This window comes from Physcomitrium patens, chromosome 14, assembly GCF_059467195.1.
Source record: "Physcomitrium patens ecotype Gransden chromosome 14, ASM5946719v1, whole genome shotgun sequence".
NCBI classification, from domain to species: Eukaryota; Viridiplantae; Streptophyta; class Bryopsida; order Funariales; family Funariaceae; genus Physcomitrium; species Physcomitrium patens.
Genome location: NC_143423.1, coordinates 12,502,950 through 12,519,085, shown reverse-complemented (window position 1 = coordinate 12,519,085; position 16,136 = coordinate 12,502,950). Strand labels below are relative to the sequence as shown.

The 16,136-nt window shown below is 29.7% G+C and overlaps 1 protein-coding gene across 1 annotated transcript; it reads left to right on the top strand.

Annotated features, from left to right (window-relative positions):
• The first annotated feature begins 3,144 nt into the window (after nucleotides 1-3,144).
• LOC149987859 (expansin-A4-like) lies at nucleotides 3,145-4,303 on the top strand. The gene has a single exon (XM_090255897.1). The coding sequence runs from the start codon at nucleotides 3,147-3,149 to the stop codon at nucleotides 3,930-3,932; it is 786 nt and encodes a 261-aa protein (XP_090112023.1). The 5' UTR covers nucleotides 3,145-3,146; the 3' UTR covers nucleotides 3,933-4,303.
• Nucleotides 4,304-16,136: the final 11,833 nt, after the last annotated feature.

The following is a 16,136-nucleotide window of genomic DNA, read 5'->3' as shown; positions in this document are numbered from 1 at the left end:
AAATATCAAGAATATCCTTATATTTTTAATGATAGAAAAGCTATCCCTTATTTTTGTGATAATTATAAAAGTAGCATTAAATTTGATAAGATATATCCATATTCTTGTTTTAGATGAATTTAAGGTCCAAACCACATGTTGTGTAGATGTTAGCATAGCACTTTTTTGCACAATTTGGGCACCTCGTATTAGATGTTGTTGCCACCGCTGCCATAACAATTTTTTTGTTTCAACCTCCAACTTCAAATTAGAGTGGTATAGTGATAGAATGTTGAAAGAGACAAAAATAACTGTAAGTTTATTAAAAATATAGATTTTAGAACAAAAGTACTACAATTTATATAAACTAGTGGCCTAATACACATGAAGGGGGATTATGGTACAAGGATGTGAAGTAGCCAAGAAAGACACATGTAGATATTGCAAGATACTACATGCAATTGGATAATAAAAATATAATTGAAGCTAGGCCAAAAGCAAGCATAGAGGCAATGCATGTGTCCAAGAGTCCTTTCTAATTTGTGGTTCTTGATTGTCTTTCTACTTCAAACACTAGTTTGATCTTAGATTACTTCAATTTTATGGAGTCTCCAAAATTAAACTCATAGTTTGACTTCAAGAGCCACTTAAGTAATAATGACAGCACTAATAAATATTTGCTAGTTGCAAAGAGAGGTTAGAAAGCTTGCAACAGATTTGAGTTGAGTAGTGAATTAAATTAGTTAATATTGATCTCTTAGAGCCTAGTCATTAAGTCATCCAAATTAATTTTGTATAAATTATCTATATAATTATGCAGAAGTATTACAAGCATATATATATATATATATATATATGCCAATAATTATCCAAATAAAATAAATAGATAGAAGTAGATAAATGTAGATTAATTTGATAATATTTTGTAGAAGCATCTAAGAAGGCATTGTACTTTGCCCATGCTTTGGCATATTGCGACTTCATATGCCTTGTAATATTGTCTATGAAGAAAGGAATTGAAAATGTTTTCACTTTCATAATTTGTTTTTGCTTATACCCTATGAAATCGACCTCTTCATAGTTGAGCTTCTCACAAAACAAGGACTCCATTGATAGAACTTGGTCAATATTCTTATCTTGTGGATTTGGCACAAGGTTGAACCTCATCTCCACAAAGAATTTCCAAGGGGTCTGCAATTCCTTCACTATGGTGAATTTGACATGCATACTTTGACATGATTGTTGTCACTAGACATTGGTATTTCTCTACATGGATCACATCATGTAGTGCCTCTCTCAATTGTCCAAAAGAATACTGTTGGGGCCTTATTTTAAGGCATTTCACTAAGCTTTTTCTATGAAAATTAAGTTTTTTTTTGGAAAAACCCTAATTTAAAGAGGCTTATTGATAGTCCTACAAAAATCTCCAAAGTTATTGTAATTAGTAAAAAAAAGAAATTATGATATTTAATAGATGTAAATCTGTAATATAATAGAATTTTTGTTTGGTAAAATAACTAACGATCATACCAAAATTACTAATAACATATGTCTTTGACAATGTAAAAAAGTATGTTATCCTTTCATGTATGTTGTCATTACATGTACACAATTTCTATCCAGTAAAATATTTAAAGATGAGGATGTTGTTCTAATTGTCTTTATTCAAAACAAAGTTATGAGACCTGACAAAAAAAAAAAAAAAAAAAAAAAAAAAAAAACTCTCATTAGATAATTGAGATAATGATTAAGTTGTTTATTGTGATATTACAATTTTAGTTATTGAAGTAAACAAGAACTGTCTTTGCTAATACCACTCAAGAAACCTGTATGGTTCTATTGATATTCAAAGTTATATTATTTATTTTTATTGTTAATTAATTAATTTATTTTTGGACTGATATTTCCTTACAGATTGTTGATTTATGACTTGGCCAATTAAAAAAATCTTGTGTCAAACAACCCTGGTTTGCAATAGTATATGAATAAAATAATTAAAATAATAAGAGAAATAATAACTTATTTTTGAAAAAAAAATACTTTCAATAAAAAAAACATTGAGTAAATTAAAATTATTTTTCTTCAATCTCTCTTGTGTTCAAATTTAAATTATTCTATTGGGATCCATGAAAAAGTTCAGAAGCTCAAGCATCGCATTCACCATGTCTGTATATAAACATCCACAAATCATGTTCATATGAAACATCTACACTAACAGAAGAAAACTTCAAAAAGATTGCAACAGCACTTCCCGGATTGTAGAAGATACACAATTCGGAACGCAGGTAACACACTTTCAAACATGAAAAATATAAGCTTAGAAAAGTCCATTTGAAAAACTAAAATAGAATACACTGTTTGCTACGCACTGCCCCTCCGCTCAGTCAGAAATAAAGTAGTGGGTGAATCCAGAAAGGCTCACAACAGTAATCAGAGTAACCGGTGAAGTGATACTTTCAAATTGTGATAAAGGTGGTAAATAAAAAAAGAGGGGGGGCCGTCGAAACATGACTTAAGGGGGGGAACGGGGGATTGCAAAAATAGGGCGATATCGTCAACTGAAAGGTCCCAAAGGCCGTGAAGGGGAACGAACAAACGAGTGGTGAATCGAGGCGGGTGCAGTGCGCGCTGTGAGCATTCATGGCCTATCTAACATGTCGTTGAGCGATGTGCGATGCCGAGTTTCTAATACAAGGCCGTCTGGGACTTTGTCGAATGCGCCGGTTGGCTACAAATCAGCCTGCTTCTCGGAGCTCAATATGCTCTACTGCAGGTGCAGCCTGACAGCCTTGGCACCGCGGGGGAAGGCAGTTTGCTTTTCCCGGTGTGCGATCGCCAAGTACTTCCGCACCCGTACTTGTTGTAATTAGAGGACGAGCTATTCCCGGATTCTTGGTCAGACATGGTAGAAGCTTCGCATCCTCCGGGAGAAAAATGTGGTGGTGTGCATAAGTGCTGCGCCGAGGCCGTTGGTCTTCGCATTCTTATTGCTTGTGTCGTCACGGACCGTGAAGTCGTTGGATCCCTTCCACCTACAGGGCCAGTACATGAAGCAGGCCTTGATGGTCTCTTCCGGATGAGCGCATCACAGCAACCGAGTCTGTAGACTTCGAGCCCACTCAGACACAGCTTCGCATCTCTGCCCATACTAGCTCGACCAGGTGGCCATGAGGACTTCGGGCGCAGTATCCAGCATGAAGGCCGCAGCTTGCGTTGGCATGGCCGCCTTGATGGCGCTGAGCGTCCTGCCTTGCGTGGTGGGAGCGCCGTACGGGTGGAGTGAGGCGCATATCACGTACTACGGAACAGCTAGTGGCGGTGGCACGCAGGGAGGCGCCTGCGGGTATCCGAACACCTTTGCGATGGGATACGGGGCGATGACCGCAGCGTTGAGTTATCCTCTGTTCCAGGGCGGAAAGGCATGCGGCGGGTGCTATCAGTTGCGGTGCAAGTGGGTGACGCCAACCCGAACCGTGCACAACTGGTGCTGGAGCTACTCTCGCACCATCACCGTGACCGCAACAAACTCGTGCCCTCCAGGGTCGCACGGAGGTTGGTGCAACTGGAGACCTCACTTCGACTTGCCAATGCCTGCTTTCCTGACGCTGGCACGGCGTGAGGGAGGAGTGGCTCCGGTGTATTACAGGAAGGTCCGGTGCGCGAAGCGCGGCGGAATTCGGTTCACCATCGGAGGCAACCCGTACTTCTTGATGATCCTGATTCACAACGTGGGAGGGGCGGGCGATTTGAAGGCAGTGAAGGTCAGGGGAGGAAACGGATATTGGGTGCCCATGTGGCGCAACTGGGGCGCGCTGTGGACATGCAAAACGAGGATGAGCGGAGCACTGTCTTTCCAGATTACGACGGGCGACGGGCGCACTTTGACGACTTACAAAGCCGTGGGCGGGTACTGGAGGTTCGGACAGACCTGGGAAGGATCCCAGTTCAGGTAGGTAGATTGTAGCGGACCTCGACGCTGAGCGCAGCATCGGTGGCGACAGTCGCTGCGACTGATGGGGAAATGGCGTCGCTCCGCGGTCCGAGATGGGCGTGCAAAAACTGGACGGCCATCCGTCCGTGCGAAGCGGATCTCGCAGTCATCATGGACGAGACGACAACGTAGAAAGAGTGGGTTAAGTGTACCAATAGTGTTCATTCTGGGGAGCGCAACTAACTGTAGCGGTTTAGGATACTTGGAACCAACGGATTCCGCTGGGCGATTGTAAATGGATTAAATGATTGGGGTACCTAGTCTCGTATTCAGGGACATGTATCTGGAATAAAACAGTCAAGCACCATCGTTTGATAACAGAAGTTTGGAAGACTCGATTGAAGCTTTGTATTGTCGCGTATGTGCGTGGATGTCACAGGTCAAACTGCCTTGTGGCGTGTTGAGGAGGTTTAGAGTGGTGTTCAGCACATGGAGATGGAGCTGGTGAATGCAGAGAAATAACTATGAATGAAACGATACGGTGGCTCAATGCTTTAAATATTAATAGCAATTTGTTAGAAATGTTTTAAATTAAGTTGTTTAAGAAAATTTTTGAAGATACGTTATTGGAATTCGTGTGAAATAGGAAAAAATTACATCAAGAATACTTCCATATGGATTTACCTTGTCGTAAAGTAATTTGTATATTCGTATCTTTTATTTGTTTAATTGACAACCAAGTATTACAAAGATTAGTATTATTAAAATTAATAGTTGTTGCTTAAAGGAAACGTTAAAATTAATTTAGTATTTAATACTAGGTTATTTTACTTAGCTGCAATAAAAATGAAAATCATAATTAATTATTATTATTATTATTATTATTCGAATTTTTTCTTTAGATATATTTTTTTAAATTTGAAAATAATATTATATTTTAAATCCATGAAAAAAAAATAATTAGAAATAAATATAAATACGTTGAAAAGATAATATGATTTTAAAATCAATCTTAATAATTATTTATATATATATATATATATATATATTTATATATTTTAAATTTTCGTATTTTAGTTATTTTAGATAAAATAAATCATCAATAATCATTAGTAATGTCAGAAGAATAAATCAAAAAGTAAAATATATGACAAAACAAATTGCTTTTATAAACAATTAAAACAAAATAAACTAATTTAAGTGAATGACAATAAATTTAGTTATTTCAACAAAAAATAATTGTATTTCTATTTACTATTCTATAAACATCTAATAAATCAATCAAAAAATAAAATATCTATTATTAGATTATTAAACCCATTATTTTGATATCTTATTTTTAAATGAGTATTTTAATCTTTAAAAACAATACTTGCTCAACCAATCATTAAATATTATCCATTAAAAATTGGAATCATAAACTTCTATAGTTAAAAAAATTATAATCATTTTATTTTAAAAATATTATATTAATAGAAGACAAAATATTATATGTAGTTTTTTAAAATATAAGGTGGTTATGGAATTTAATGAAAATATTTATTAAAAAGTACTATTTTAAGCATATTTTTATAGAATTTGGTATATTTTTATATGACATATTATTTGTACAATGAGATATTAATAGAATTTTAAATTTTATTATATTATGAAGTATTTTTTTATTTTTATTGAATAATTTTTATTTTTTTATTTATTAAATTGACTGATAACGTCTTTTAGGAGTCAAAACTTATAGACTTATTTTTATAGAGATATAAAATAATTATTAGCCTAATTGATATAAAATTATTAATTTAAAATTTTAATTTATAAGAATTTCAAATTCTATATTATATCAGAATGAAGAAAATATATATGTAAATGTTATTTAAAATTATAAGTTTAAAATAAAACAATTGATTTTAATAAAAATTATAGCTATTTTTGGCCTTCATTGTCAATTGGATGGACAAGCAGAGCATGTAAACTAAGTTTTGGAGTAGTTGTATTTTAGGTGTATCATCAACTCTCAACTTGATGATTTAACAATCCTTTATGTTATTTGCAAAGTTTTCTTATAATAATATGGTACATTTTTTTAGGTAACAAATATCTTTTTTTCTAATTATAGTTATTATCCATGACTTCATGTTTTTGTTTGTTCAAAAGTTGATAATTTTTTGGAGGTGGATTTGGCAAAAAAAATTATGAGCTACATTCAATAATAAAAGCACACTTAAAAGAAGTTCAAGAACAACAAAAGATTAACATGGATGCCTATCACAAGGAGCAATCTCAATTCCACATTGGCCCCAAGATATGGTTACTTTGTCACAATAGGAAGACTAGCTATCCTTATGAGAAGTTGGATTCCCATAGACTTAGGCCATTTCCTATTTATGATCCAATCTATTTTTTTGTTTATTAATTACATCTATTGGATTTTATGAAGATCCATTCCATATTATAGGAATGTGAAGGTATATTTCACCTTTTAATCCAAATTACAAGATGGCCTCAATTCAAAGTTGCTTGTAATTGGTGGTGTGAAGTAAAGGAAGCAATTAACAACATCAAAAGAAGTCCAAACATAAAATAAATGAAATCAACAAAATCAAATAATTACACAATCCAAAACTTGGTCACAATCTATTTACTAAATTTTTACCAAATAAAAAGTAAAATAAAAGTAAAAGTAAAAAATCTATTTTTAGAAATATAATTTTGTTATGTTTCCAATGGTCTAAGAAACATATAAATCCGAGTTACTATAAGTATGTTATGAAGGTTTAAAAATAAATAAGTAAATAAATGAAAATTTAAGTGAATATATTTTATCTCAAGGGTAATTTGTTTATAGATCAAGGATTTGAGCAACACCAAGGCTCACATGTAGTGTGTATGGATTTCTAAGAAAGGCTACAAGGCTTTAGTCTTATTCTCTTAATTACCTTCAAGGTGCTACAATCCATATGGAATTTGTGCACTTCCTTGCTTTCGAAGACTATACTAGCTAATGGTTCTCCTATTTTCTACTAGTATATCCAATATTTTTACATTTTTGACTTCACCATGGTGTTCAAAAACACCCAATTAGCCTATGAACCTTACATGGCCTTCAATTCTTGCTCCATTTCTTCATAATGGCTCCCAAAATAATAAAATTTATTTTTATCAAAGTCTTAAAAATTGCTCTAAATTTTTAAAATAAATTCTAAATAAAATTTAAAAATTTTGAAAATAATTTTATAGTAATAATATCAATTTAAGACTATAATTTTTTATCTTGATAATTTTTCATAGTATTAGAATCAATTTAAATCCACTATAAATCCTACTTTTTATATAATTAATTAAAAAGACATGATGTTTTTTTACATGCTTCTTTTAACTACTAATTAATATTTATATTTTTTTTTATAATTTATACATATAGATAGAAGACCAATGTAAATAATGATCTTAATAAAAAATCTTTAATATTCAATAATAAATAAAAATTCTAAACCAACTAAGATAATTATCTCTAAGACTTATTAAAATTCTATTTCTACAATTAACATTCTAATTTTTTATTTTTTTAAGGATTTCTATATTACTCAACATATTTTGTGATTTTAAGCATTCTAAATGCATCTTTTTTCCTTAAAATAACTAATGAGTTGATTTTATGACTTACAACATATCTCTTCTTGAGCCATATAAGATAGTGAATATCTCAAGAAGAAGTCAAATGCCACGTCTTCCTATGGAAGTAGATAATAAACAAGAATTTGAGATTGAAGAAGTACTAGATTCAAGGTGGCACTGAAATAGGTTGGAATATCTTGTTCATTGGCATAAATATGATATTAGTGAATGCACATGAGATCCAACAAAGAATCTTGTAAATACAAAAAAAAAAAGTTGAGGCGTTTTATTGATAACATCCATCAAAATTAAGATGAAAAATAGTAAATCTTTGCTATAAAAGAAATAAGATCCAAGAAAAATAATATTCTACCTTCCATCCTTATTTGTAGTTTTTATGTGTTTGTGATTTTAGAGAGATGAAAAATCAACAACTTATAGATTTAACTCAAAAGCTATGGTTTCTTGACTTATTGGATAAGACATTGTGATTGTTACAACCTTCAAGATGACGTAATTGAGATGAAGATCCTCAAGAATGACATGTTCTTTCTTGAATAGATGGCAAGATACAATATGTTGAGTATCACAACTTTGAAAGAGACTCCCAAAGTTTGGTGGTTTTATTAGAGATTGGAATGACTCTTGGTGATATTCCAAATGTTTTATTTTAAGAGAGTTATGAAGGCCTTAAAAACGATCAAAGAATATAGTAGTCTTCTTGCCCTAATATGTGACACTATCTTTGGCTCAGAGTATTATAGATATCTAATAAGAAGATTTTAGAATCATTCTTAGAATATTCTATTAAATTATAGAAGATTCTATAAGATTCCTAAAATATTTGAAAAGATTGAAAAAGATTTTTAGAAAGTTTTAGAAGGTTTTTAAAATATTTCATGCTATTATATTTATAACTTTATAAATTCTAAAATTCTTAGAATACTTCATATTATTATAATAAAAATTATAATATTTCATGCTATTATATTTAAAATTTTCTAAAACTTATGAAATTTTAAAAATAAATTTATAATTTAAATTTTTTTATAAATTATAAAGCACATTTTGATAAAATTTGATATATTTTTTATATCATATATTATTTATATACTGAAATATTAATAGAATTTTAGATTTTATTAAATTATTAAGTATTTTTTAATGAATCCGTGGTCCAAACTCTATTACTTTAGATGTAACTAGGTCTAAAATGTAGTAGATTTGAATTTTTCTTTTGGACTTAGCTTTGATTTAGAAACAACTTCTTAATAACCTTAAATCATAATTAGATTATTATAATTTTTAGCAGATATTTATTTGTAAGTATTAACTTCAAAAATAATTTTCTTTGCATTTAAATTGATAAGTTTCAATCACAATTTATGCTAATTTTAATTTTTTACTAACTAATAATTAAAATTGTATTGCATATAATTTAAATATTTTCTTGATATTTGATTTAGGATTTGATTAGGATTTAGGATTTTATTACAATTTGATCTAGAGTTTGGATTAGATTAGGATTTGATTAGGATTAGATTAAGATTTAGGATTTGATTAGAGTTTGATTAGGATTTGATTTAAGATTTGATTAAGATTGGTTTGGGATTTCATTAGAATTCATTGAAAGTTATATTAAAATTTGATTATGATTCAATTAAGATTTCTATTTTTGATATTTTAAAAGATTTTTTTAATATTTCTTTAATATTTCTTTAATATTTTTAAAATATTTTTTTATATTATATATATTTGATTTAGATTAATTTATGATTTCTTTATGTTTTTTTTATAAGTTCTTGAGATTGTTTTTGGATTTAATTAAATATTGATTAACATTTTTATAATTTAATTAAAATTTGTTTTGGATTCTATTAGTGTTGTTAGGATCATCTTGTTACAAGTTCCATTTTTCTTTCTATAGCATAGTATTTAGTGCATTCTTAAGCAAACTTCATATAATATGACATTGTCAAATTTGCCATAAAATAAGCCATTTATCTACTCATGGTTTCTTCACAACTATACAACATTAAATCTTAGGTTTTTTTTGGATTGACCATTTTGAGGTAATAAAATAGTCTTGTCAAAATTTTTTCATTGAAAATGATGATGCAATACAAGCATGTGAGTCTTTCTTCTTTGAGTGGTCATTATGGCATTCTTTAAATCCTTGTAAGTATCCTTGTATTCTTTAAACATATATTAGGTGTTCCCATTTTTGCCAAAATTATCCATTATTTGGCATTGTTGATTGTAGAAAGAAAAATACAGATATATTTTTGAATTCTTATTGATCATAGACTTGGTATGATTAAAATTTGTAAGTTATGTATATATGGTAGGTTTGTATTCAATAGTTTTTTGATGTACTACAAAAGCAAGATTGAATTTATCAAGGGCACTCCTATTAAGAACTTTTATTTTAATTGTGTGAGCGCCAATGTTACATTTGTATTCTATTTGTTGAAAAATCAGTATACTCAAGTGAAAGAATTAACATCTTAGAAGCATTATCATTATGAGGATGTAATTTTTTTTTTTTTTTTTTTTTTTCTTTCTTATATAATGTTATAATCCATTAACTAAAATACTACAATACTTTGTCTAAAATTTGTTCAAAAAATGTCATTGTATTAAATCAAGTAACTATGCTTCTCATAGAATACTATACAATACAAAACGTTTAATGAAATCAAATAAGCAATCATTTTTTATTGTTCAAATTTAGACTATTGCCTCAAAATCCTAATACAAAAGATGCAACTCAAATTGTACAGGCTTTGTCCATGCAGTATTATTGTGGCTTAAAAGTATAGATAATTGTGAAACTCCTAAAACCTAAGAAGTAGAAAAATATTATTTGGAATGATATAAAAGAGGATATTGAAATAATATGCACTAGTGCAATTTGCTTCAATCTCATGGCTAGAAGATCAATAAAGTTTAATTTGTTATTCAAGTTTTGATTCTATTTAAATAATTAATTTATAAGCATATTAAGAATAAAAAAATATAAGATTATGTAGATGCATATTAGTATCTATAAGTTTATAAAATAACTAATAAAAATATAATTTCCAACAAAAATCTTTTGAATTATTTAGCTTTTTAAGCTATCCTTCAATATAAGTTTAGTGCATCTTAACTTATGATGCTCAATTTGAATAGAATTTAAAGGATTATTTAATATAGAATATATGTAAAAATATATCTTTTAATATAATATATATATATAATTTATAAGATATCAAATAGATGAGAAATTTATATATTTACTAATGAATAATCTCTAAAATGTAGTTGTTATGTCAAAAAATTGACTATGTTCTTCATGAATTTATTTTTTTCTAGCCTTACTATGATTAAGCCGAATACATGGATGACACAATATTGTAATGGACTACATCAAGAGGTCTTTCTTTTCATATTTCAAGTATGCTTTCATTGGAAGAACTTCTCATTTGAACAAATATATAACTAGTAAGTTAAGTCTATTATTTCATCTATGTATTGGCAATGTATGTTTTGTAATTGTAGTAAAAATGAGTTATTCTAGCTCTAAAGTGTATTATTTTTAAAATATATTTCATTGATGCTTGTAAAATCTTATCACAATCATCTAGATTGTAGAGCTTATATATTTTTGGTATATCATCATATTATTAGGTCTTAATATGGATATTATAGACTATAATTTGAAATTATCTCATAAAGTCATTTTCTACCTTATAGGTTGTTTTATTTAAGCTAATGATATTGGCTTTGGTATTACCAAAAACCTTAAAAATGTAAAATTATTTTTAAAATTTGAACAATTTTCTTTTATTTCAAAGCATATCTTTGATAAAAAAAATACTATTTTATCTTTCTTACATGCAATTGAATTTTTTTATATCAAAGTTGTTAATTAAAGCTTCTAAAGAAGTTCTATTATTGAAGCAAATAAAATTAACATTTGGAGCTATTGTACAAGATATAAAGAATTTTGTGCATCCTCATGTAGATGACATTATATTTGGAAGTTCTATAATAGGTTGATATGAAAGAAGGATTATATATCTAGGAGATTAAGATATCAAGAATCATGATTCTTGTAATAAATGTTAGTTTTTTTTAAAGATATTACAAATAGAGAGAACGTCTCAAGAGCAATGCATCAAACTTCTTGGAATTTTATTCCTAATGATTCTTTAGAGGCTACAATAGATATTGCCATGAGTTTGCTACTAGTGATAAAAACCATCAAGCTACAAGAATTCTTATTAGAACAACAAGCCTAAAAGATATATAAAAATCTTGCAAAACAAACGTTACAAATGGTCAACCTTCAAGACTCTTATTCTTTTGTCCATGCAAGGGCAATGGCATATTAGTCTTTTCTACTTTGTGGAGTAGCTTTAGAAACCAACTATGGCACATCTTTCTATTGTGATGTTGCATCTCAATGATCCCAAAGCTCAGAATTAGAGATATGTTGGATTCTTCGAGCACATCTATTTTGTAAAAGGTTCTCTATTATATAAAATTGACTTCATATGCATGAGGGTATTATGAGCAAGTGAACACCTTAATCATTTTTTATGCAAGTTGCCACCATAGTTTGGTTGATTTTTCTACTAGTGTGGTGAGCAATGGAGTAATTTGAATGGTATTTGATAACTATTTCAAAGAATACACTCCTAATCCTTGGAGGTTTGAGATTTTTCAGAGAAAGTGGTGATATTAAGTCAATAAAGGCAACTAGAGTAGCCTTCTGTAGAAATTGCCAATGACTTGGACCGATTTACTCCTGCCCAAACGTTTAGTCTTGACATCAACAACCACATCATTACCGCAACGGTATGTAGCTCTATTTATAAAATTAAGTCCTTTAGCGAAATATCAAAGTGATAACAGTGTAGACCTCTCTTCATCTGTAGTAAGCTCTTATCCGTTTGAAATGGTAAAGCTTTTATATCTTTGAACTTACTACAGACGAATAGGTAAATGAACTCTTTACCAGTTCAAGGAGACCTCTGCAGCTTCAGATTGGTGTCTCCTCCACTTTCTCCTTCAGAGATTCTGTTAGTGGTTTTAGCTTTCACCGTCCTTTAATTGTACTGTTCAGATCGGGCGCATTTCGATCCCCTCATCTCGGATGATAGTGGAGTTGCAACAGGAAGCTGAAATCCATTACCTACGGTCCCGAATTCAATTTGATGAAGAATGTTTCGACCCCGGGATGTATCGTCGAAATCAAGCAGCCAAGTTCCAGTTTGCATCTTCATATATTGAAGAAAAAGGATTCTGTCCAGCCTCTCTTGGATTCCTCATGTACGCACCACTCATGCTGCAAGTACATCGCTCAGTTTTGTATTCCTTACTTTACCAAGTCACCGTGTTGGTTCTTAGTGGAGTTGAAACTTTCAATCAGAGTGCTTCCCTTCCAGAACTGAGCATGTGTTCTGCAGCAGGCCCTTTGTACTTTTCACTAAACGCATTACTGTCGGTTATTGTGGTGTGTTGGTTATTTCACTCAGACATATCCCTGACGACAACGTTTTTTGTCCTTCAGGTACTCCACTTTCTACAACCATCATACGTTGACAATAGTTGGGCAACTCATTTCCGAGGGAGTCACAGCACATATTAAAGAGAACAAAAATAGCAAGCTTAACAATGTACTCAAAATAGTCCAAATAGTTGCACCAACACAGTATGTGGGCAAACAATTCATTGAACTGTTTGTAGGCTTGCTTAGGGAGGATTGCACTGCAGCACTGGGACTGTACAGAGCCAAAGGTACCAATGGTTCCCTCATCCCATATGTTTACACGAACCCTCAACCCCACGATGTCCTCTTCCACTATCTTGTATACATTTTGCACTAGAAAAAACAACTCAGTGCTCCATGGTGCTGGCTACTTTGCTCCCGGAGTGTGCTTTTTCTGTTTGTGTCTTCAAACAGTTTTATTTTTTATTTTTTTTTCTGTAAAACATTTCAGGAAATTCGAATTGTTTTTGGATATCAAGGTTCTCTGATATTTCAAAGCATTTAGGTTTTGCAACTGAAATGGGAACATGGGTTGGAACAGTTATTGTAACTATTGCCAGAAACAGACCATTGAGTTGGTGTTGCCATGAGAGCCTGGCACTGATAACAATTCGAAATATTCATTTGGTATACCTTCAGCCCTGGAAATGAATGACACACTTCAAAATTTGACGTTTGATTAATCCTCATAAAATTCAACAAATTCAACAAGAAATTTGAAAAAAGTAGAATCAACATTGTTCAACAAGCTTGAAATTCTCAAATATTTTATGATATTTTTGGAAAAGGATTGTGTTCTGAAATCTAACTTGGGTTGGTTTACAATTGTCTATAAAACTATCTTAGAATAGTTTTACAATAATGTCAAGTGTTGCTTAAGGTTTTTAAAGCTTTAGGCCTTATAAGCAACATGTAAGGTGCTTAGTACCATTATATAAATTCCATGTTTTATTGACAACAATAGTTTATTTTAATTTCTTGGCCAATCAATAATGTGTTGTATGCCTCGTTTTTAGTGACAACAATAAAAATATATTTTTATTTTTATATAAGCATTTGTTGCATCATCTATCTTCAAAATCACAAGTAAATTCACACGTTCTAACAATTATACCAATTTATACAATAAAAGTTTTAAAGTCTTGTAATAGCCACATCAATACATGCAGACTTTGACAAAACTGTATTGTGACTCATCTATACAATATTCTTAACTAATTTGGCTACAACATTTTACTAGCCTAGTATTGTTTTTAAGTATATGTTTGTAGCTAATGTAAAAAATAGGTTTTTAACAATTTTTTTTTGAAAAATTTAAACTAATTAAAAGTCAAAGTTTTTATTATAATTAGTTCTTAAAATTCTTTTATTGAAAGAAATTATATAATTTTTTTTAATTATCATTAAAAAAAAATAAAAAATAAAAAAAATATCCGCAATCAAATCCACAAGATTAATAAATAAAATATTTGAGATTTTTTTTGTAAATTTTAATAATTTTAGAATATTTTTTTAAAATAATTAATTATAAATAATAACTATTTAATGTTAGATTCTAAATTATATTTGTTAATCAGTATTATGTAATAAAATTATAACCCTTTAAGAAATATATTAATAAAATTTGAAAATGTGATGCAATAATAGATTTTTATCATAAAATATTAAAAAAATGATAGCTTATTCAGGATTTAATTAGAAATATTTTATTAAAAATAATATTTTGAAAATTTTGATTTTAATTTTTCTAATTGAGACCAAAAAGATTAAAAATATATAATTAAAAAAATATTTTTATTTAAATAATAAAAATAGATTTTGGCATGCTATGTGATAAAACTATCTTTAATGCAAAAGTATTTGAATTAGCTCTAACTTTCTAATCAAAATATTTTTTATTTATTTATATTAAAAATATATATTTTAAATTATTTTTTAAATATATATTTTTGTAGAATATTTATAAGAAATATTAATAATAACCTAGAAAGACATACTTTTAAGATTGTGAATTTGTAATGTATATGTTACCATAGTCACAGATTTATATTATTAAAAAGATATAAATTCGAATAAAAATTTATTACATTAAAAAAGGCATGTAAACCAATAAAAGTTTTAGAAATATTTTTACAAAAATTTATAGACTTACATTAACTTTTCTAAGTTTGTAAATATTTTATAAATATTTTATGATAATACAATAAATGATATATTTTATAATAGAAGATAATATACTAGATAGTAACATAATAGATGTCATGGACATACTCATGTAAGTCAGTAATTACTTGTATAAATAGGTAGAAGTAAGTAAAAAAAGATAAAAGTAAGTTAATTCTATAGTATTTGATATAGAAGCTTCATAGAAGCTTTATAGATGTTGCTTTGACTTTATAGGTGTCTTTAATTGACTTTTTGGATTAGAAACGTAGTCAACAAGTTGGCCATGTGCCACACATGTTGTTAAGTTGATGATCAAGCTAACAATGTGGCCCACACGTAGAAAAACTTGCCTTCTAAGTCAAGGCAAGTGTCCTACAAAGTCAACACATATTGGAGGTCCTACAGAACGTTGCCACGTAGCCCCTAGTTAGATAGTATATATAGAGACAAGAGTGAAGGCTTCTTCATTCTTGTCAACTCCTTTTTTGCTTCCAATCTAGTTTTAAGGGTCTCTAATTTTCTTGTCTTTTGGCAATAGCCATTCTAGTTTTTTTTTTAATATACATATCAAGTTATTTCTATTTTTTCATCTTTCTTTGAAAGAAGTCTCATTTATTCATTTATCTTTATTATGTTCTTATCTTTGAAAAATTGATGAGAGTACACTTACAATATTAGAGCTTTATCTTTTCTTGATTAAGAGTGGATTATTCCTTTTTCTTAATAAGACATAAGCGTATTAAGAGTTGCAGATTACCCTCTTTTAAACTGATATTATTTTTAGTACTTTCTTTGTTCTCAAGTCTGTTCTCTTACTTGTCTTGAGCAATATTAGACATTTTTTTTTCTAGGTGTTACCATGGCAGAGCTTGTCAAATTGAAGAGTGCAATAACACAAATGCAAGAACA